General features: G+C 36.6%; 1 protein-coding gene across 1 annotated transcript; it reads left to right on the forward strand.

The window, feature by feature from the left end:
• Positions 1-4,649: 4,649 nt before the first annotated feature.
• On the forward strand, positions 4,650-19,209 carry LOC122071992 (fatty acid amide hydrolase-like). The gene is made up of 20 exons (XM_042636490.1): positions 4,650-5,203; positions 5,725-5,834; positions 6,038-6,098; positions 6,388-6,575; positions 6,808-6,937; positions 8,880-8,957; positions 9,054-9,201; positions 9,361-9,473; positions 11,021-11,096; positions 11,208-11,279; positions 12,204-12,255; positions 12,696-12,767; positions 12,892-12,972; positions 13,205-13,308; positions 13,400-13,492; positions 15,344-15,412; positions 16,036-16,100; positions 16,259-16,320; positions 16,407-16,502; positions 18,882-19,209. Exons 1-20 carry the CDS (start codon positions 5,101-5,103, stop codon positions 18,942-18,944), a joined length of 1,836 nt encoding a protein of 611 aa, XP_042492424.1. The 5' UTR covers positions 4,650-5,100; the 3' UTR covers positions 18,945-19,209.
• Positions 19,210-20,970: the final 1,761 nt, after the last annotated feature.

A 20,970-nucleotide genomic window follows, 5' to 3' on the forward strand; every position in this document is an offset into this window, starting at 1 on the left:
AAAAAAAAAAATGGCTTTGCTTTCACAGAGGAACATAAGAATTCCACGACATTAAAGTAAGACTTATGAATAAGCAATAGAATCAAGAAGAAATAAGATGCCCAGGAGCAGACAGGGAACAAAATCATTCTCTTCCGCCACTGAAAAACCCACCCTTTCGCCTTCCATCAATACAAACCTGACCACCGCGCTCAGTCTCAAACATCAAAACAGAAACAACTAAAAAGCAAAGTAACAGAGACTACTATAACAAACATTATAGTTACACAGAGAAGCAGAGAAGAAAGAAAAATCAAAACCTAGGTCTTACTATAGTGGCTTGTAGCGGAACCTCCACGCCTGGGGGTTATTGAACCTTAGATGAAGATTCGCTGGTAACGATCGCTGGTTGCGGCCGAAGTCAAACGTGATTGGCGACGGAGAAGTTGAAGGAGGCAGCCGTAGGGTTCCAATTCCAAGAAGAGAAGAAGAAGGAGAACGGAGAAGAAGAAATCGCCGTCCTCTCTCTGCAGGCGTTGCATTGCTTTATCGGGAACGAAAGTTCAGAGAGAAGAAGAGAGAAGAAGAGGAGTTACCTGCAGAAACTCCAACTGCTCCAGCCGTTCACAAGTCTGATAGCTATCGGGAACGATAGTTCCTAATTTAGCGATTTTGAAACGAAACCATATTGACGGAACTCCTTTTTGGAGTTCCAACTTTTGGGCCCTTTTTCGTTTTTTTCTCAATTTTTGTTTTATAAAAACTGAAACACAGGGATGGCGTGCCAAACAGTTTTTTACGTTTTTCTATTCCAATAAAACGGAAAAACGATAGAATCGTTTTTTAAGAACGATACCAAACATGCTCTAATTTAACTAAAGAGTTTCTGCATAATTGGTCTATAGAGTTTGAAAAATAGAATCTCTCTGGTATGTTTGCATTAAAATTTGTATGTTTGCATTAAAATTTGAATCAACTACCAAAACTCAAAACACCATCTAACAATTCTTGCTTGACAAACTCTCTGGCCAGTAGATTGAATGTGTTGATGGATGATTCTATTTCGTATGGTCTTGTATAATACAGATTAAAAATTGGCCTGGAGGGAGCTCCAAAAAAGAGGATTCGATGCCTAAATTTTTTACTCAAAATAAGATATCAGGCGTAGAGTATTCAGCACGTTGATGGTCTTACATATATACCTTCCAAATTTGCTTTGTGTCCTTACATAGACATCAATGGTTCTTCTTATTAGCTAGGCTATCCTCATGACTGACGTTGACTCTCTGTTCATTGGCGAGCTCGTCCCTTTCCCATGCTGAGCTGGCCGATCTCAAAACTGTTAACTTGATCATAGTTAATCTCCTACTGTTAACTCAACCATTGTTAGCCTTATAGTTAAATAACTGTCTAACACACGTTTGGTTGAGTTTGCCAGGTACTATTAAGCTCATATATAGGAGGTTCTAGATGTCACCATTTTTCGATGACGTGGACGCTCTATATCACGTGGCAACAAGACGTGCAATTGAGATGTGAGCATACCAAGCATAGCAGGTGCGAATGGTTGAGGCAAAGTGGTTCGTACTGAGCTATCTTACTGCTGGCTCTCCTCGTGCCTTCTTAGTATTTATTGGTCTGATTGTATATTGTCGATTAATGAGGTCAAACCATATACTCTCGACCATAGATAGGTCGGAGTAATAGTGGTATACCAGAATAGGTTGGGTTCAAAATGCATGAATTATTCATAGATATGCAGATTTGATCTGGGCAGTTTATAATTTTGTTTCTACTTCCCAATGGCTCTGGTTTTTGAATCATTTTGTGTCTATGGTTTTGACCGTTTTAGGGTTTTTAATTTTTTTTTTCAATTCTTAATCGTTCAATTCTTATCTAATTCTTTCTATGCACTCGACATTTGTACATTTTCAAAATCTATCTGTTGTAAAAAATTTAAAGCATTTGAGAGGTTCAAATAGATTTGAATTTCAAAAAATTTCTACGATTATTAAATTTGAAAAATATACAAATATTGCCGAGTCCTTTTAGGCTTATGCTTCTTAATGATGCCCGCGTGCTGCAACCGACTAATTATTTTAGCCAAGTGCTTTCATGGTCTGGAGATTATAAGATTGAGACAAAGGGATGGGCGTGCTGCCCCGTTCTGCACGCTAGTGAGCGGCATCAATCATGATTTGAGGGATCGGTATCGGCTTGGTTGAATCGGGTCAGGCGATATGTATTGGAATTAGGAACAGGTAATCATTATCCGTGGATTAGTATGGACAAAAGGTAAATACATCCGATCTGGCCCGATTCAAGGCGATCCAAATTGGTATCTGTCGAGACTAGTCTTAACATCAATTATTAAAATCATGGTAGCAGTGGAGGCATGGGATAAGGCATCATACAGTATCATAGATCTAGTAATTGATATCGGAATCATTATCAATCTTGGTTGATACCTATTCAGATCAACTTGTATCGATCTAGATTAAATGTATTTGCTCCCTATTTTTCTTTAAATATATGTTTTTAAATTTTTTTTTTTTTTTGTACCTTGATCAGTACCAATATACCGATATGAGATTGGTCATGAAAGGTCAAGACTGATACAGATTGATCAATTTGACCTATTGTATACGGTTCCTCAATCTACATACAAGAGAGGTAAGGGATCATTTCAAAGGGGGAAAGAGAGGTAGATGAAGGGTCAACTAGCGTACGGCATGCGGGCTGCTTTTTTCCTAACATTTTGTTTGGTTGCATGGAAAATTGAAATGAAGGGAAGCGAAGGGAAGGAAAGTGAAAATTTTCAGAACAAAAAATATAAAACTTTTGTAATCATTATTCAATCAATGCGACTATATGATTAAGTTAATTTAAATATAATTTTTATTTACTTTTCAAATCCAAGGAATTTAGAAGCAAAGTAAAGTAAAAATTAATAACCATATATGGAATGATTTAGTGTTAGTAACATAACCATGTGAGGTAATGCTTACAAAAGTTTCTTTATTAGGTCTGAAGATTTTAGTTATTTTCCCTTTAATTAGGGACATACTACCTCAAACGACTTTCTCAAAATTTGTCATTGATTGAGATATCTTCCAAATCAACCTTAATATGTTCATTCCTTACTATATCTTTCATAGTTTTACAATGTACCATCTTAACATCCTCGTCTCTGCTACACAAGCTTTTTTATATGATATTTCTTAGTTGTTCAACATTTTGCTCCATACTTTGTAGTCGATCATATAAAATTCTATAAGACTGTTATAAGCCATCATTCTCTATATCACCTTCTTTTTTATGAAAAGATCGAAGATTGAAATAACTAGTAAGAATTAAAATGATTTGACCTAATTTATGTCTAGCTTCTCAAAAAAAAAAAAAACCTCCAGATGGATATCCCTCCAGAAGTTAATTGGGTTTTAATCATTTAGTTTATTTTATTTTTGTTGAAATAACAATGATTTTGATGAGACACTTAAGACTCAAATTCAACATGAATAACCACCACCACCAGACCACCAACTCTATTTACCCTACCCAGTCTCACTCTCTGAGTCAACATTTTTAGCTTAGTATCCTCCCTCTCTCTCTCTCTCTCTCTCTCTCTCTCTCTCTCTCTCTCTCTCTCTCTCTCTACTTTGGCATTGTTTTGATAAATCAAAAATTTTCATCTGTTATGTAGCTTTTTGCATTTGTAGATAATTACTACTTTAGATGACTTTCTTAACAAGCCTTAGTGGAGAATAAAACATAAAACTTCTTGCCAATAAAAAAGGTTGTAACTTGTAACCCGTCACCCCAAAACCTAAACTGAAGGACTGAAACAAGATCAATTGATGCTTGCAAATTACTGGCACCCATAAGATTCAGTGTACTGTGTAAGCAATTCACAGTTGCTTGCAAGTTATAGATACCTATCGAAATGGGTGGGTGTGTTAAATGGGTAAAACCTAATCCCACCGGGTCGGATCGGGTCGGGGTAGGAGAAGTTTTGGTAAGCCCTAATCAGGTTTTGAGCATCCACAAACTATATATCTATTTTTTTAGGAAAATCTAGTTTTATATATATGGGACACTCTAAATGGCACAATTTTGATAATGTTTAAATATTATTTCCATTACTTCACGGGTTGGGGAGTAGGAGTCAATAGCTCGACCCCTTAGACTTACATCATACTCAATTGGATGGCCGCCACCACTGCACCAAAGGCATATTCCCACACATCACATGAGCTTGAAAGTTATGGTTTAACCAATTTTAGTCAAAGTTAGAGAAGCAAAGAGAAGAAAAGTGTGAAAGGAAGAAAAAAAAAAGAGGTTGAGAAAAGCAGAAAAGTAATTTTTTTGGGTTGCGATTCCGGGAAAAAGCCATTAAATTAAGTTACATACCTACTACCATTAGTTAGCGAGTGGGGTATAGGACTTGATAGACTTATACCATGCTCAACTGGATGGTCAACATCACTGCCCCAAGGGGCTTTCCCACATATCACATGAGCTTGCTACCTTGTGGTTTAACTAAATTTAGCGAAGCTAGAGAAGAAGAAAGGTGGGAGCTAGGGAGGAAGGGGTTGAGAGGTGGGGAAAAAACGAGAGAGAGGATCTGGTTGAGAAAAACACCAAAGCACTTTTCCCATAAAGTCCAACAAAGCAAACATGTCACTTCTACTCACTCTTGCTAATAAATTGGGTTGCGATTCCCGGGAAAAGCCGTTAAGTCGCCAATTTCAGTTTTTTCGACCAATAACCAAAACGGGAAGCCTCGTTGTCTCCGAAAAAAACAAAAAAAAAATCCCCTCTCCCGCTAACCCACGCCACTGCGGATTTCGATTTCAATATTCTCGTCCCTTTCGTTCGCAAACACCCAAAAACTGATCTCTAACATTCATTTATATTTGCATTTAAATTCAAGTTTCTTGCGTTCTCCGCTCTCTACCTCCTCTTCTTCCTCTTCTGAGCAGTTCAGAACTCTTTCACTGTCTGTTTCATTGTATAAAGCTTTAATTTGCTTCAATTTGCTATTTCACAGTTTGTGCTTCAAGGGTTCTCAGTTTCTTGCTATTTCACAGTTAGTGCTTCTAGGGTTCTCTGTTTCTTGCTATGGGGTGGGTTTTCAAGTCCAAAAACACAGTCTACAAGCCCGTGAAGGATGTTGATCTCAGCCCTAAAAGTGATGAGTTCTATCTCAGAGCCAACGTCAAAGGTTCAAATTCTTCCTCTTTTTACAGCCTATCTTTGGTTCAGTTCACCTTTATGAGTGAAATTCTGATTGTCTATTCGAATATGATCTAGTTTAGCCGACAAGGACTGATTTTGATTTCGAATGTTGGCTTAATCGTCTCAGAAGCAGAGATGTTTGAAAATTGACTGATGAATATGGGTTTTGGTTTCAATCTTGAAATTCATTTGTTATTGGATGATCAGATGGTTATACAGTCCAATATTGCTACTGGGCTTATGCATTAGCAATTTGATGTGGCACATTATAGGGATTCCTTGTATCTATCAGTGGGTTATTAACTATTTGATATTTTTGAATGACTGAAAATTAAAAACCTTCACTGTGCACCATATTGTATGTTTTTTTTTTTTTTTTCCCTTAAATGTCTTTTATGTCGCTACATTATGTATTGAAGAACATGAAATAATAATCTCTGATGAGTACTTAATTATTGTAAATAATTCCTGATCTATTAAATTCTTGAATTTTTTCATGCTTTGCAGCTCCCCGTATGGCTGGATTTCTTATTAAGATTTTGGCATGGATTTTGGAGTCGAGAATTTTTGGAGCAATGCTGGTCTACATACTGAAGGATGAAAATCTAGTTCACAGGGTATTGGCTTGCACTTCTTGGTCATTTGTTTGATTCTGAGAGCTGTCTCAATGTTTGTCAGATTGAATTTAGTGGTCATATTTGAATTCATCAATAATTAATTAATTACTTAGACATCATGATTGGTGAATAAATGAGTACTTCACATCTGTCTTGACAAGTCATCACGCTCTCCATGCTAACAAACATGCCCAACTTTGCAGCTCATTTCATTTGCAGAGATAAATGAGCCACCTCTGTATGTTCCATGCCATCCTTGGGAAGGTCTGTTTTCTTTATGAGTTGCAGCTCTACAACTCTTTTATTTGGGTTTACCTGTGATTTAACCTTTTCCTGTTGAAAATTTTCTTCCTCATTGGTCTTCAGCATTACTAATTTTGAGCTGCTATATTGTTTAGCTTCACAAATTGCTACTATGGCTTCCCAACTTGTAATACATTTCCCCTCCCCCCCTTGTTTCCTAAATTAGTAATTGTTTTATTCATTTATCAGAAATTAATAATAAACACGACATAGACTGATAATTTTATCTGACATAAGATGTTCATGGCAGACCATACAGAGCAGGAAGTTAAATCAGTATCGTCTGAATCATCTCCACCTGAAAAAGTTCAACAAGCATTGGAATGCTTTCGTCCATGTCCACAAATTGTAGAAAACAATCAATGTCTGAGTTTCCGACGTTGGACAATACAAGATTATTCAAGAGCCTATATTTCAGGAGAAATAACCCCACTGATGGTATTATCATTTCAGGAACATTAATTTTTTCCTTATGATGGTCTGTATTTATATAATTACTTCATTTAATTTTACCTTGCATTTAAAAAAAAAAAAGTGAAACTAGAAAATGCATATTAACTTAGATGAATTTTAAATTGGTATGAAAGCCAAATTTCTTTACCCTGCTTTTAGCCTTTGAAAAAAATTATTATTTCCATTGAATTATATGTTTACTTTCTGCTGTGTACAGGTTGCGCAGCGTTTTTTAGATTCTGTGTATGAATCTTCCAACCCTTCCATGCAAATGTCATTCTTTATAAACCAAAACGCTGAAGATATTCTGATGCAAGCTACTAAATCAACCCATCGATACAAAACAGGTACTTTTCAACAACATAAAATTCCTCTTCTTTTTTTAGTGGAAGGGGTTTCTAATGTAAATTCAGAGGAACCATAACCTTAAAATATTGTTAGTTATGAAAATGACGTGAGGAAAAAAAATCAAAAGAGCAACTCATTCCACGAGGCTTCCGCTACTGCAGGGCCTGGGAGGGGCAAATGCATGCAGCCTGACCTCTTGGCTTCCCAGAAGAGGCTGTTTCCAAGTTTTGAATCTGTGACTAACAAGTTGCAATACTGCAATTTAACCTTTCTGCTGTATCATATCAGTTAGCAGCTTATAATATTATTGAGAGGCTTTGAATATTTTTTTCACTTGTTAAACTATTCTAAGGACATTATTGGAAGCAATCCATTGTCTTATGACTGGCCTATACTGCCAAAAGTCTTTCAGCTTATTTTAAAGAAGAACTCAGGTTGTATACACAGATGAGGGAGAAAATTGCAGCTGAGAGCTGTATGATCAACAAGATTAAATCTGTGGTTGGGAGATCAAGGATGAAGGATTTGTTGCTTTTTTCCCCTTCTCCTTCCCCCCCCCCCCGGGGAGCACAGGGCCATCCTTAAGAGGTAAAGTATGTTGGATGGTCCACTTGTGCTCTAGAGATTGTAAAGTGGATATCATAATTTGCCAAGAACCCTAGATACATATTTCCGCAAGTGTGATAGAAGAAAAGGAATCAGTGCCAGCCCTGGTTTTTTAAACGTTTGCCGCTATGTTTTTTTCTTGGTTTGTACCTGGTGGAGTGTCAGCTCTGAATCTCTTTGTCCCACTGGGGCCTAAAAGCTCGGGCTGCCAGTGTGGAGATTTAGGTTTGATTCTGAAGGCAGACACTTCATGCAAACGAAGCCAAAGGTTAGGACAATCACAATCTACCCCTCCTGGGACCCTGTGAAAGTGGGACGTGCAACAGGTTACAGCCCTTTTATGTGTCACGACTGTCATGCCTGAGACACCCATCGATTGAGATTTATGATTCCTACAACAGTTCTGCTCTCGAAGAGTGAAAGTTCACCAGCTAGTATTAGCATAACAAGAGGAAAGAGAATAACCTCTGTTTGGCCAGTGTATGAATATGAAACTGAATTATGAACTGCCTATATGTCTTGTTCACAGTTCAATGGTTTTATCTTAGATGTAGTATCTGATTTAGGATTATGATTCCTGCAACAGTTCTGCCCTCGAAGAGTGAAACTTCACCAGCTAGTATCAGCATAGCAAAAGGAAAGAGAATAACCTCTGTTTGGCCAGTGTATGAATATGAAACTGAATAATGAACTGCCTATATGTCTTGTTCACAGTTCAATGGTTTTATCTTACAGTTCAAATGACTGAATTGTTAAAACTTAGAAGGAATGTCATACAATGAATAACTGTTGGTTGTTTGTAATATGTTGTGGTATGCATTAGTTAATTGGCTGGTTCAAGTGTAGCAGCTGTAAGCTAGCTTGATGAAAGGAAGTACTATGATTTTCAAATATTAAATTAGAATAGGTGAAAGTACTATGATTTTCAAATATTAAATTAGAATAGGTTTAACAGTTTTTGAGATATTAAAGGCCCAAAAACAAACAGGGTTTGGAATGGTAAGCACAAGGGAAGGAATCAAATCCATCATGGACCATATATCTGAATTGGGCCTAGGACATTTAACATTTTTCCGCTCACGATGGCTGCAATTAAAAAAAAAAAAAAACTACACACTGTACGAATGTTACTATCATGTCAAAGATAAGAAATGTATTTAAACTTTCTAAAAGAAGTACTACTAAAAACTTTTTGAACTTCAAATTTGGCCAAGTAAGTTATTTCTATTAATAAAAAAATTGTACTCTTAGTCATGCTAAGAAAATGGTTGATTAATCCTTTTACGTGTCTTTCTCACTTCCGATTTCATAATGATTCCTTATGTTCTTCTCCAGGTGAACCAATTTCAGTTCTGGATGGAGTCCCTATTGCTGTTAAAGATGAAATAGATTGTATGCCTTATCCAACTACAGGTATTCCTTTGTGTGGCTTTCATTTTCAGAGTTCTTATTGTAAACTAGAGACATCTTCATCTATTTATTAGTTTCTAACTCGGATGGTGGTTCCAGGAGGTACGAAGTGGCTTCACAAAACAAGACCTTGTATCAATGATGCATGTTGTGTCAAGCATCTAAGATCATGTGGTGCTATACTTGTTGGGAAGACAAATATGCATGAGCTTGGTGCTGGAGTAAGTGGCATCAACCCACATTATGGGTAAGAACAACAAACCCTAGCCTTAGATATGAAAGTAATGTAACTTTTGGTGGTATTTTTTTTTTGGTCATTGCTTTTGGTATTTATCCTGTTGAGTCAGAAAATTCAATGACCAAGTAACATTGATGACAGTTGATTATCTTGTTTGATTTATTACAGGACTACTAGAAATCCTTATGATATTAACAAGATCTCTGGAGGCTCTTCTAGTGGATCTGCTACAGTTGTGTCTGCAGGACTCTGTCCTGTTGCCCTTGGTGTTGATGGAGGAGGTAAACAAACCCGTGACTTTCTCATTGGTACCTGCACTCTTTCCGTAGTCTCTACAATAATTTATCACTCCCATTTTCTCCTTTAGGAAGTCAAAACCATAAGAAGTTACTGATAAGAATGGTCCAGTCAAAGTTAAAAGGTTTCATGAAGGATTTATGACCTGTGTATTAAACTGGTTCTATTGATTAAAACATTTGGAATCTGACTAGTGTTTGTGAGCATTGTTCTTTCTGAACAAGTGCACTTCTCTTCTAGGCTCTGCCAATAAACACTGGGAGGAGACTTTTAGCCATCAAGGATAAGACCTTAGAGATCAAAAATATTTCTCTGAGAATTAGCCAAGGCATTTGAGAAAAACCATACAATTCAGAATTTATTGTCATCAACTTTTTGTGCTTCAAATGATTGATAAGGTGCTTAGGGATACTTGATAGCATTGGGGACCATTGAGAATTGTTACTTTGAAGTGTGAAGGCAAACTGTGGAAAAGTGATGCTATTGAGAAGGACTCAAACCTCTTTTGACATCTTCTAGTCATTTCATTTGTCTTTTGGAGGACAGAGCTCGTGTTTTCCTTGGCGAGATATCGTTTGAGTGGGATCAGCTGACCAATGTCTGGAATCTAATTTCATGAAATGGTTCATTTTTAGGACAATTGGACAAAAGACAAGATTATGATTGTCTTGATGCCAAAGTTCTGCTAAAATAAAGTGAACAGATTTAAATGTATACCAACCCAAATTTGACTCACTTGGATTGGTGTACCCAATTTGCAGAATGAGAAAGGGTAATTTTTTTTTTTTTTTTCAAAAGGAGCTGCGAAAATGTAACCAATATACGAAGTGGAGAAATGATTTGGTTGATACAGAGCAAATAAAAGGTTTGCTACCTCTTTCAAGGCATACCTGGAGTCCATTTTTTGGTAGATTCGAGATTGAGGAGAGTTCAAGGACTTGCTTGAGAGACCATTTGCTGAAGAATAAAGAAAGAAATATCTGGACTGGAAGATTCAATTTGGTTATTTATAGATGTTGTTTTGATTGTATAGGGACATTGATAAGGCATTTTGGTTGAGGGCCCGCCAATTAACACGATTCAGTCAAGAGCTAGAGTTAGCAGTCCTTAAAAGTCTAGAATGAATTCTAGGAATGAACTCAATGAAGTGAATTGCATCATGTTATTTCTGGACAGTGAGAGAGTGCTTCTTCAATCCCTCATTTGAAATATGAGGTTGAAATTTCTTTTTCTCAGGACTCAGAAGTAACTTGTAAATGGAGAAAAAAATGGCGTACCAAGTGCACAAGGCTCTCCCACCACTGCAGGGTCTAGGGAGGGTCATAATGTATGCAGCCTTACCCTGCTTCGCAGACCCTCTAACCTGTAAAATGGAGACAACAATGTAAAATTTGTAGGCCTAACATAAGCAGTAAATAAGATTATGTGACTGTACACAAAGCTTATTTTGAACCTCAGAGGCACATATACTCAATTTTCTTGAATATATAATTCTGACAACTAGCACTGTCCTTTGACACAACTTGTTTAGGTTCTGTACGGATCCCTGCTGCTCTGTGTGGTGTTGTTGGTTTTAAACCAACTTTCGGACTTGTATCTCATTCAGGGTGAGTAATAACTCATATGGAAATATGTCTTTTATAGACTCTTTACTTGATTTTTTCAAAAAGAATAGATTCCTGTGAAATTTCTAAATTTGTTTCCATTGTCATCTTCAGTGTTCTTCCTTTCAACTGGACAGTTGGATCGATTGGAATACTAGCAGGCACAGTTGAGGATGCATTCATTGTGTCAGTATCCTTTCTTTGTTAACTTTATTTAATCACTGTTTTAAACATTGGACAAGAGCAGACAGGATAATCCTGTTCAAGTGGAACTGTGTCTATATTGGCCAATGCTATGCGCACTATTTTACAGTTTATAAGAAAAGGACAATGAGGTTTAAACTTACGCTTAAATGAAAGGTGCAACTTAATACTATGAAGTATGAAATATTATAAAATGATTAGAAAGACCCCAAAATTCAATTATTAATCTATCCTTGTATTTCCAAAATTAGATACCTATAACAATTGGTGCAGGGATTGGTTGATTGCAACCAAGATAGGATCTGCTGATCAATCCCAGATGGAACAGCATCAGATATCCAATATACTGGAAGACTGTCTAATCCACTGGAAGAATCATATTGATCCTCAGCTTTCCAGTGGATGGTCAGTCCTCTCAGGTGCTAGACCTTGGTTGGTCTAAGGGTAGGAATTTTCAGCCTGGACCACCTAACAGCCTGCTTTAACCTGCCTAACCCTGCTCGATTGATACATAGGCTGTTATTGGGTTCACCCCACCAGCTTGATTATTAAACGGAGCAACTGGCCACCACTACTCATCCCAGACCTCCCTCGTCCTCATACTGCTTCTTCTCCTTTTTCTTCCTTCTACAGATCACTTTTCACATTTTGATTTTTTATTTCACTTTAAAATTTTGGTGCCGTCTATCAATCCAGTAAACAATTGGCCTGAACCCACCTAATTATATGTGTTCAGGCTGACCTTCCCAGCTAATTTAATAATTTGGCAGCTTCAGGCTGGACTCATGTCCTTTATCCCCCTATCTCAACTCAATGAAACCCCCTTGCAGCTGCCCCTATGTTGGTAAAATTCCATTATTCTGAGTCCCAATAATTAAGGGTATATAATATGATTTTCTTTTGCAGCTATGCAGCTATCAGTGGGGACATCCCTTCAAACCAACCTTCTACTTTGTTGGTGAGCTATATTTTCATATTATTCATACCTTTTTCCTTACTTTTTGTTTTTTTTAAATGACCATTCTGAAAATAAAATCAATAAGTTCTTTTTTCTTTCGTGAAAAAAAAAGGGGGATCTTCTTACTTGTTGCTGATGGGAAGAAAAATTTCTAGACAATTTTCAGTGCTCTCAATATACATTGTATGGTCATCATTGACCATCAAAATTTTTTGATAAAGTTTGCAAATGTATCTGTTTTATATTCTGCTCAGTGCTTTACTTGGTTCTTTAATTGGGGAAAAGATTATGTTCTCAAAACTTCAATAAAGCTAGTTACATTTGCATTCCTTCATTAATAAAGATTCTCCTCTAAATCTCCCATCAAAGTCTTCCATGATGAACAGCTATACTCTGTCGTCCACTGACTTTGTCCCTAATGTCTTTGGAAAATTTACCAGCCCAAATTAAGTTTTCCGTTGCTGAAGTCAACCAACACCATTACCAATGTCAAAATGGCGAAGTATGGAGAGGTTTGTGCTCTATTTCTCAAATGCTTATCTATATTGCATCATGCTGTAACAATTTAATATTCCTTAATTTTTTTGCTGTCATTATATATAATGCTAATTCTGGTGTTCTCTCTGGATCAAATAGTGGTTTAATGATTCTAGCGATGACATTAACAAATGCTGTTACCAAGCTTTGGAACAACTTCATGAGCATTACGGATGGGAGGTACTTCTCAATGATCATTTTCTTTCTAGTTTTCCTTATGGCTGTATATTATGTGCTAGTGGTTTTCTGATGCCCTTTTGGAATCATTTTGCATATTTTCTGGACTGCAAAAGCTAATTGCAGTTAATTGTCGAAAGTTCTATAAGAGGTTTACATGGTACTTAGATCACATGCAGTAATGGTTAGAACCAGAACTGATTCTTTTCTAATTTGTCTGCTTCTTTATTTTTAGACTGTAGATGTAACCGTACCAGAGATAGAAGTGATGCGCTTGGCACATTATGTGACAATTGGATCCGAGTGTAATGCTGCAATTAGATCTGATCTAGAGAAGATGTATGTTGTCTTCAGCATTCACACTATCTTACTTTCCAGGTGAAAATTCAACTCCAAATGATGCTAATATAATCGACTTCCTTTGAACCAGGGGTACTTCAGAGATAGGGTGTGATGCAAGGGTAGCACTTTCCATATATGGTTCTTTTAGCAGCAAAGACTATTTGACTGCCCAGAGATTTAGGTATTTCTTACTACTTTGTTAATAATCTTACTTCCTATACAATGATGACATATTATTTTCCTTCAAATATTGTAGTTATAATATGTTAATCTTGTCTTGTTCAAATCCTTGAATAGGGAAAAGGCATTGTGTTCTGTCATATTAATTTCTATAGTTCTATCTTATCTTTCACATGTGTTAGGCAAAAGCTATAATTAAGGAATATCTTATGGATAGGGATTTATCCTTCAACTTTATGTACATTATGTACAGGAAGTTCTAGTCTAACAGAAATTTCCATAGTTTTCATGCATAATTCCCTAAACCATTGCTTCAAAAAAACTTGGACTGTCACTCCAAGAATCTGGATCCAAACGTACATAGCATATGATGTACTAATAATTCCTTTGCAGCATTCTCCTCACATTCATTTTCTATTGATTATGCAAATCCCATTCAAGTATTAGGAAATGGCAGACCATCATCTCCTTGAGGACCAAATGCAGTGCCTTAACAACTCATTTCCCAGAAAATATAATACGCAAATTTAACATACACAGATACAAACTGAAGCTTCTCTCTTATACCTAGTAATATATTTATAATTTTTTAAAAAATTTAATGATGAAAAGATACAAGAATTTATTGGTTGTAATGGTGTAACCTACTTGATTCCACAAAATATTATTAGATATGAGCAGTTATATATTAATAAGATAGTGTGGTTGTAAGGGAAGCCCACTGTAGCCAAGGTTCAAGAGTTCGGACTTGTTGCCGCTGATTCCAAACCAATTCCATTCCGGATAGGCCAGAATCAGGTTGAATTGGTTAAGAAAACTATAAATTGTCTAGAAGTGACCCTAAATTGGATTCCAACTGTTCCGGCTCAGCTGGAAATGAGATCGGGGCTGGCCGATTCTGATCTGAATCAGCCGTTTCCGATGCGAATGGTCTAATTCCACTGATTTGATTCCTTGAACCCTGACTGTAGCATACGGAAACCTGAACTTTTAGGAGGATATTATTATTTTCTCTTGATCACTCATTTTCAATGATGGAAAATAATTCCAACTAGAACTTTTCTATGGGAAATCTATGTATGCTAAAATAAAAAGAAATGTGGAAGTGTTTATAAATGGCCAAAAAAGTGTCTGGCACCAATGATCAATATAGAGAAGTCAAAGTGATCTTAGCCAAAGGGTCAAAAAAACGTAAACATCCAGAGAAAGAAGGTATCCTTCTAGAGAGGCAAAAAAGAACCCAAGACTAAAAATCTCATTATGACTTGTCCCCTTTCTAGAATTTTGCAGTGACCAGTTAATCGTGCTTGAATTGTGTGATCTTATTCTTGTTAAATAGACGAACATATTTTTCCAATAGTATCCCAATACTATTAAATGAATAAATAGATAGATAAAAGGATAGTTATTCCAACTGACACTATTATCATATTTAATCCCATGGAAAATGTGGCCTCACAAGAAAAATGATTCAATTTGTCTTGGTTTTATTCGAACGTTTATTGTCATTTGAACCATAATGGTCCAGCGTAGCAACTTTTGCATCCAGGTGAGAGTTATCAAAGGAGGCACCAACATAAACTTTTTGAGAGCTAAGCTGCTCTTTATATGTTTTTCAAATATTAAAAAAGAAAAGAAAAGGACTGCAAAAAAAAAATAAGAGGACCGTAAAAAATATTTTGAACTTTAGATTCTCATATTTTATAGTCTCATCTATTTCAGTAGAGCATTGTTACTGCTCTTCTTTGTTTAATTTTCGTCTAGAAAAAGCTGTGTTATGTCATAGTGAAATGTTCATCAACCTCTGGAAAATGCCTACAATGATAAAATGCTTTTATGGATATATCTGCAGGAACCGCCACATGCAATTTTACAAGTGCATTTTCGAGAAGGCAGATGTCATTGTCACACCTGCAACAGGGTATTTCATTATGAGACCAAGATTTTAATGTATTTTTATAACAAGATGGTGTCTGTTTTTATTCACTGTTTCAAACCTGGCTGAGAACAACTAAATGGACTGCCAGACTTGAAAGCCAGTGCTTGCAGCTGTTCACTTCCCCTGCCATTATTGAAGAAGTCCATAACTTCGCACTCAAATACAAAATTTCCTGGTTTCTTAATAATAAATAGAAAATAGCACTTCTTCTATGCAATTACTTTTGATCCCATCTCTCTTGTTAGACTTTACTGGCCCAAACTGGTGACTTGCCAATCAAGGCTTCAGGTAGACTCACTCCAATACTTTATCTGGCCAGAGTCCAGACTCCATATCGAACTGAATGTGTATAAAAATCTCTCTTGCCAGGTTTAATACATAGTTTATCAGATGGCTATATCCTTACACTTATGATAGAATGTGAACCATGAAGAATCTTCCCACCTGCAACCTCTCTCCTTAAATTGTAAAATGCTTGCTGATGAGGGATTTTATATCATTGTAACTGGATGCCCCTCCTACTTTTTTTTTTCTTAGTGAGTGTGTGTATGTGGTGTGCAAATGCTTGATTATATCTTTATAAGGAACTCCAATTTTCTTAACAGCATAACTGCATACCCAATTGTGGAACAATCTCTGGAATATGGTGACTTTGATTATGTGAATGGAGGTAAGCAGCACTTAACTTGATACTTCGAGTATTCTAGTTTTCAATGTGGATGTGCATTTTGATCTTTCACTGTTTTCACTTGGCATTAATTTTTAGAATCTAGTAGCTGCAACTAGGGGTATGTGTTTGAAAGTTTAACATTTGTGTCGTCATTTCAGCTGCACTGGTACGGTACCAAATAGCAGGGAATTTTCTTGGATTTCCTGCAGTAACTGTTCCGGTAATATCATATACCTCTGTTATCCATTAATAATTTGTAGTTGACAGTAGCTTCTTCTTTATAACAACAGAAATTGCTTTTGATAGGTTGGATATGACAACCTGGGGATGCCTATTGGCCTTCAGTTTATTGGGAGACCATGGTCAGAGCCAACCTTAATTCGTATAGCTCTTGCAGTGCAGGTACATAATCATATCACTTGTTCAAGCAATTAACCTGCAAAATTTCTACAGTTCTTCTATTAATCTTCATGCTGTGAATACCTTCTCATATTTAATGTTTTATGGACACATCTTTGATAGATTAGGTTATGATAAACTGTTATGGCAAAAAAATTCCTTCAGGGTGAAGTGCTATGGTCTGACTCAATGGTGTTCTAACATATCTAACTGATTGTTCAGTGTGCCCCTTAATTACTGTCAGCTAGTGATACAAGACAACAATGGTTCCCAAAATGGAAACTGGATTTGGAACAGTCAAGAAACCCTTTTATTTATTTATTTTTTAATCTCAGAGAAAAGGGAAAGAATACAAGGATTATATCCTGTCATCTGTACATTCCAAACCAATAAGAAAACAGATGACATGATCTGCAGTATCACCTTGAGTAAATCACTAACAAGTATATCCATCATCTCGACAGAGCTAAACTTCACTCCAGCCAAGCACTTTCACCCAACAAAAAATAAGGCCCGAGGGAACTAACTTTGAGTGGGAAGCCAATAATCCAGACAAGAATAAAGTAACCAAATTAAAATAAATTTACTTCACTTACTGGAAACACTTTCAAGTGAAAACTCATTACAAATATTGATAGATTGTTACAATTTACAAACACAGGTCTAATATATTAAATTGTAAAAAATACAGAAAGAAGAAAGGAAGAATAGGTGGGCACAGGAATCCATCAGCACTCTTGGAAGCCACAAAGAATGACAATAGAAGGAACTTTCTAATTAGGAAATCCACCGGGGAAAGTTTATTTTGCAATCAACACCTTTTTTTTTAGAAAGAGAAAATGAATTTATAAATTTTTAGGGGGTTGTGATATAACTTTATGTCTCTCTCACTTAGTTCCCAAGTTAATTATGACCATGGTAGTTTTGACCATAACTTTGTAAAATCAACTCAATTTTGTTTAAAATTGATATCCTCATAAGCATAACTATTTCTTTCAAATGAAGCAAAAACCCATAAAAAGGAGCAAGTTTGACCTCAAAAAATTCTAAAGATATGACAATAATTTGCACTCCAGAAGCTCCTGTTTACTTTATCCACCCTGTTGTCATTCCATGCAACATCTTCCTCAGTTTGTCCTTCTTTATTTATGATTAAATTTAGGTACTGAAAATTATCACTTTATGGTATCTCCTGTTGGATATTAACAAACATTACACCAGATTCCAGTCCAACACCCCCCCCCCCAAAAAAAATATATATTTCTTGAAGTGTGTCCACATTATACAAAAAATATGATTGGAACTCCTAGGTTTACTATTCTGCATCAGCTAGATAACAGAATGTGTAAGTTGTAATGTATTAGCAGGTCCCGGATAGGTGTTTTCCAGTAATTCATTTACAAGGTATCAGATCCCATCCCACCAAATGCATCTGCAAGTCGATTAGTTGTAGCAGTGGGAGAATCTGGTTGACACACATTGTCTTAAACTAATGTTTTCTCTTCAGATTAAGTCCTTAGTTTGTTTCAATGGCAATTCAATGATAGTTCCTCTCTCGTCTGGATATTTCATTTCCAAACACATATGCACATATGTTGCATTCTGTTTCAACTTTGGTTGATTTAGCTATATTTGCTGAACAGTAAAGGTTCATTGTTATGATCTGAAAAGATGATCACCATTCAGAATGAATGGCCAGCACAGCCAGTATGGGCCTCAACTGGTTGTAGAGAGGTCTGGGGATCAAAGCCTGCCTTCACCTGGGAGGTGGTTTAGGGATCAAACTCAGCCTTATCCCAACTTAATGGGGTCAGCTACAAGGATCCATGCAAAACAAAGTAGGGAAAAATGATGAAAATAAGAAAAAAGGAAATGATAGAGAAAAAATGAGAGAGAGGTAAAAGTAAGGGGAAAGAGGCGCAACCCAGCAAGATAGGAGTTCAAAATATAATATATTTTTCTCCAAAAAAAAAAAAAAAGAGTAACCTAGTGCGTGAGGTTCCCACTACCACAGGCTCTGGGTGGGGGCAAATGTATACAGCTTTGCCCCCTGCTTCGCAGCAGAGGTTGTTTTCAAAGTTTGAACTTGTGACCAACATGTTGCAATAGTGCAATTTAACCATTCCGCCACGGGCTCACCCACTAAGATATCCAAAGCCCACATCACACAACTAACACTGTTTGTTCTGACATCATATAATACCAAAGTTTGAATTACTCAGTTATGCAATTGGCTAATCGTTAGCTATAAAAGTCAAGTCAAGCCAAAGGAGTTGAAGAAACGTGGCCATTACTATCTGGGTCCATTTACATATCTCAATCATTCTTGACCTGCATGTTCTCTAATTCATTTGTGTTAAATCAAATGGTTGTTGCTGTCAGGACCTTTGCATCTCAAGCTACAGAAAGCCAATGGTTTTTTATGATCTGCTCAGAAAGGATTAAGGTTCCTTACAACGATATGAAGCTGGTGCAAAAGATTGACACTTGGTCTTCCAAAAATGGAATATGCTTATTGAAGTTGTTGATACTGCCATTATTTGGACCTTCCTCAATAAAGATGGAATCAAGTTTTTTTTTTTTTTTGGGTAGAAAAAGGAATCAAGTTGGTACATGAAGAGTTTGGTGCTCTTTCGTGTTGTTTTGATGTCACCATATATGTACTGTATCAGCAAATTGATGTGTATTGTAATGGAACTGGCTTTCAGAATTATCGTCTATTAGTATCTAAATTCTCTCTCTCTCTCTCTAGAAACATAACCTAAAATGCACACAGATTTATGTGGTTTGACCAGATAATGCTTACTTCCTAGTGAGATGAGATCCTACCTTATTATTAATTGAGAATAAGGTTACAACGCTTGTCCTCACATCTCTCTCAACTTAATGAGAGAGAAAAAGTCTCGCTACAAATATATAGTAAAACCTTTTATGGAAAATTTACAGAAATACCCATATAGCCTTATAAAATTTTCTTCGGGGGCTACTGCCCACGCAAGAACCCCGATAGAATTTAAGACATCATACCCCAACATCTCTCTCTCTCTCTAAAAAATATTATGGGCTTTTAGTCATTTCAAAACCCTCTTGTGAGAGTGAGGACAGGACTATGCAAGGTGCACGGAACCTTTTGCCTTCTTCATATATGGGAGTGTTTTGTCCAGGAGTGTATGCTACACCAGCATGAAACACTTATTCAGAGCTCTCCCTTTGGTATAATGAAAGGTGGTAGGGAGGTCATTACACGGGGTAGATGAGAGAGATAGACACAATTGTATGAGGGTGTAGGGTAAAATTGCGGACAGAAAGCTTTGTCTTTTCTTTTGACGAAAAAGAACCCTGTCTTGCTAGCACCCAGAGACAAGGAGCATGAAAAGATGGTACTGCCTCCTGTGTCCAAGGCATTAAAGTTGCTGGCGCTCCTTCTCATTGGTCCTGCACACTAGCGTTTTCTATGCCAACAGGACAAGATTCTTTTGCCCTTTCTATTTTTTCATTCCAAACATAGCCTTGGTGAAACCTAGACCTGATCAATGGTGTTTTGCTCTTGCATTCTGAGATTTTAGTGAATTTTAAAAGAATCCTTATCACTGGAATGTATTTTAGACCATGGGCAATCATCCTACTCAAGCCGAAACTGAGAGGTAGTCTGTCCTACTACCTTAGACCGGAGACCAAGTCTTATGTGGTTCGAGTCTGTCTGTCTCGTTATCGGTCTGAGTCAATCGGTCCAGAAGTGGGCTCAAGACAAAATGATCAACCAATAACTGAGGGAGAATGAAAAATGAACCAGAACAAGGCCATAATTTGGGGGTTTATCGGTTTAGTCGGGTTATAATTGGGTTTTTATTGGTTTAGTCAGGTGGTAATTTGGTTGCCCGTCAGTCTGATCAGACCAGATCAGGACCAACCTGAGTACTCAAAGAATTCCAAAGGCTAAAACTGAGACTGGCCCAATGAATGAACCAGTCAATCTGGTCTCAACTTTATTGGTTCGTCTCAGACGGGTTGACACCCTTATGGTTAATTAACCTAATTAGTGTTTAACTAAGCTAAATTGGAAAATGCAAAAAACTATATTGGAGCTGAGTGTTGGGCAGTGAAGAAACAACATATAAACAAATTTATTGTAGCTGAAATGAAGATCTTGAGATAGATGAATGGTAAAACTAGAAAAGATAAAGTAAGCAATGAACAAATTAGAGATAATTTAAGAGTAGCTCCAATACATTATAAGTTATGAGAAAGTAGTTTGAGGCAGCATGGACATGTGCAATAGAGGCCTTTGAATGATCTAGTAAGATGGGGTGATTTGATTCAGATTCAAGGAGTTAAAAGAGCCATGAGTAGACTTAAAATGACTCTTGAGAGAAATGGTGAGGAATGACATGCATAACTTAGGGCTAGTATGATTTTTATTTTTCTTTCGATTGGAGAAGAAGGATTCATTTAAATGACACCTTTTAGTGAC

The sequence above is a fragment of the Macadamia integrifolia genome, chromosome 2 (assembly GCF_013358625.1).
Source record: "Macadamia integrifolia cultivar HAES 741 chromosome 2, SCU_Mint_v3, whole genome shotgun sequence".
Lineage (NCBI taxonomy): Eukaryota > Viridiplantae > Streptophyta > Magnoliopsida > Proteales > Proteaceae > Macadamia > Macadamia integrifolia.

Coding starts and splice junctions, on each gene's coding strand:
- LOC122071992 (XM_042636490.1), top strand. CDS start 5,101: ATGGGGTGGGTTTTCAAGTCCAAAAACACAGTCTACAAGCCCGTGAAG. Junction 5,204..5,724: donor TCTCAGAGCCAACGTCAAAG/GTTCAAATTCTT, acceptor CATGCTTTGCAG/CTCCCCGTATGGCTGGATTT. Junction 11,280..12,203: donor GTTGAGGATGCATTCATTGT/GTCAGTATCCTT, acceptor TTTCTTTTGCAG/CTATGCAGCTATCAGTGGGG.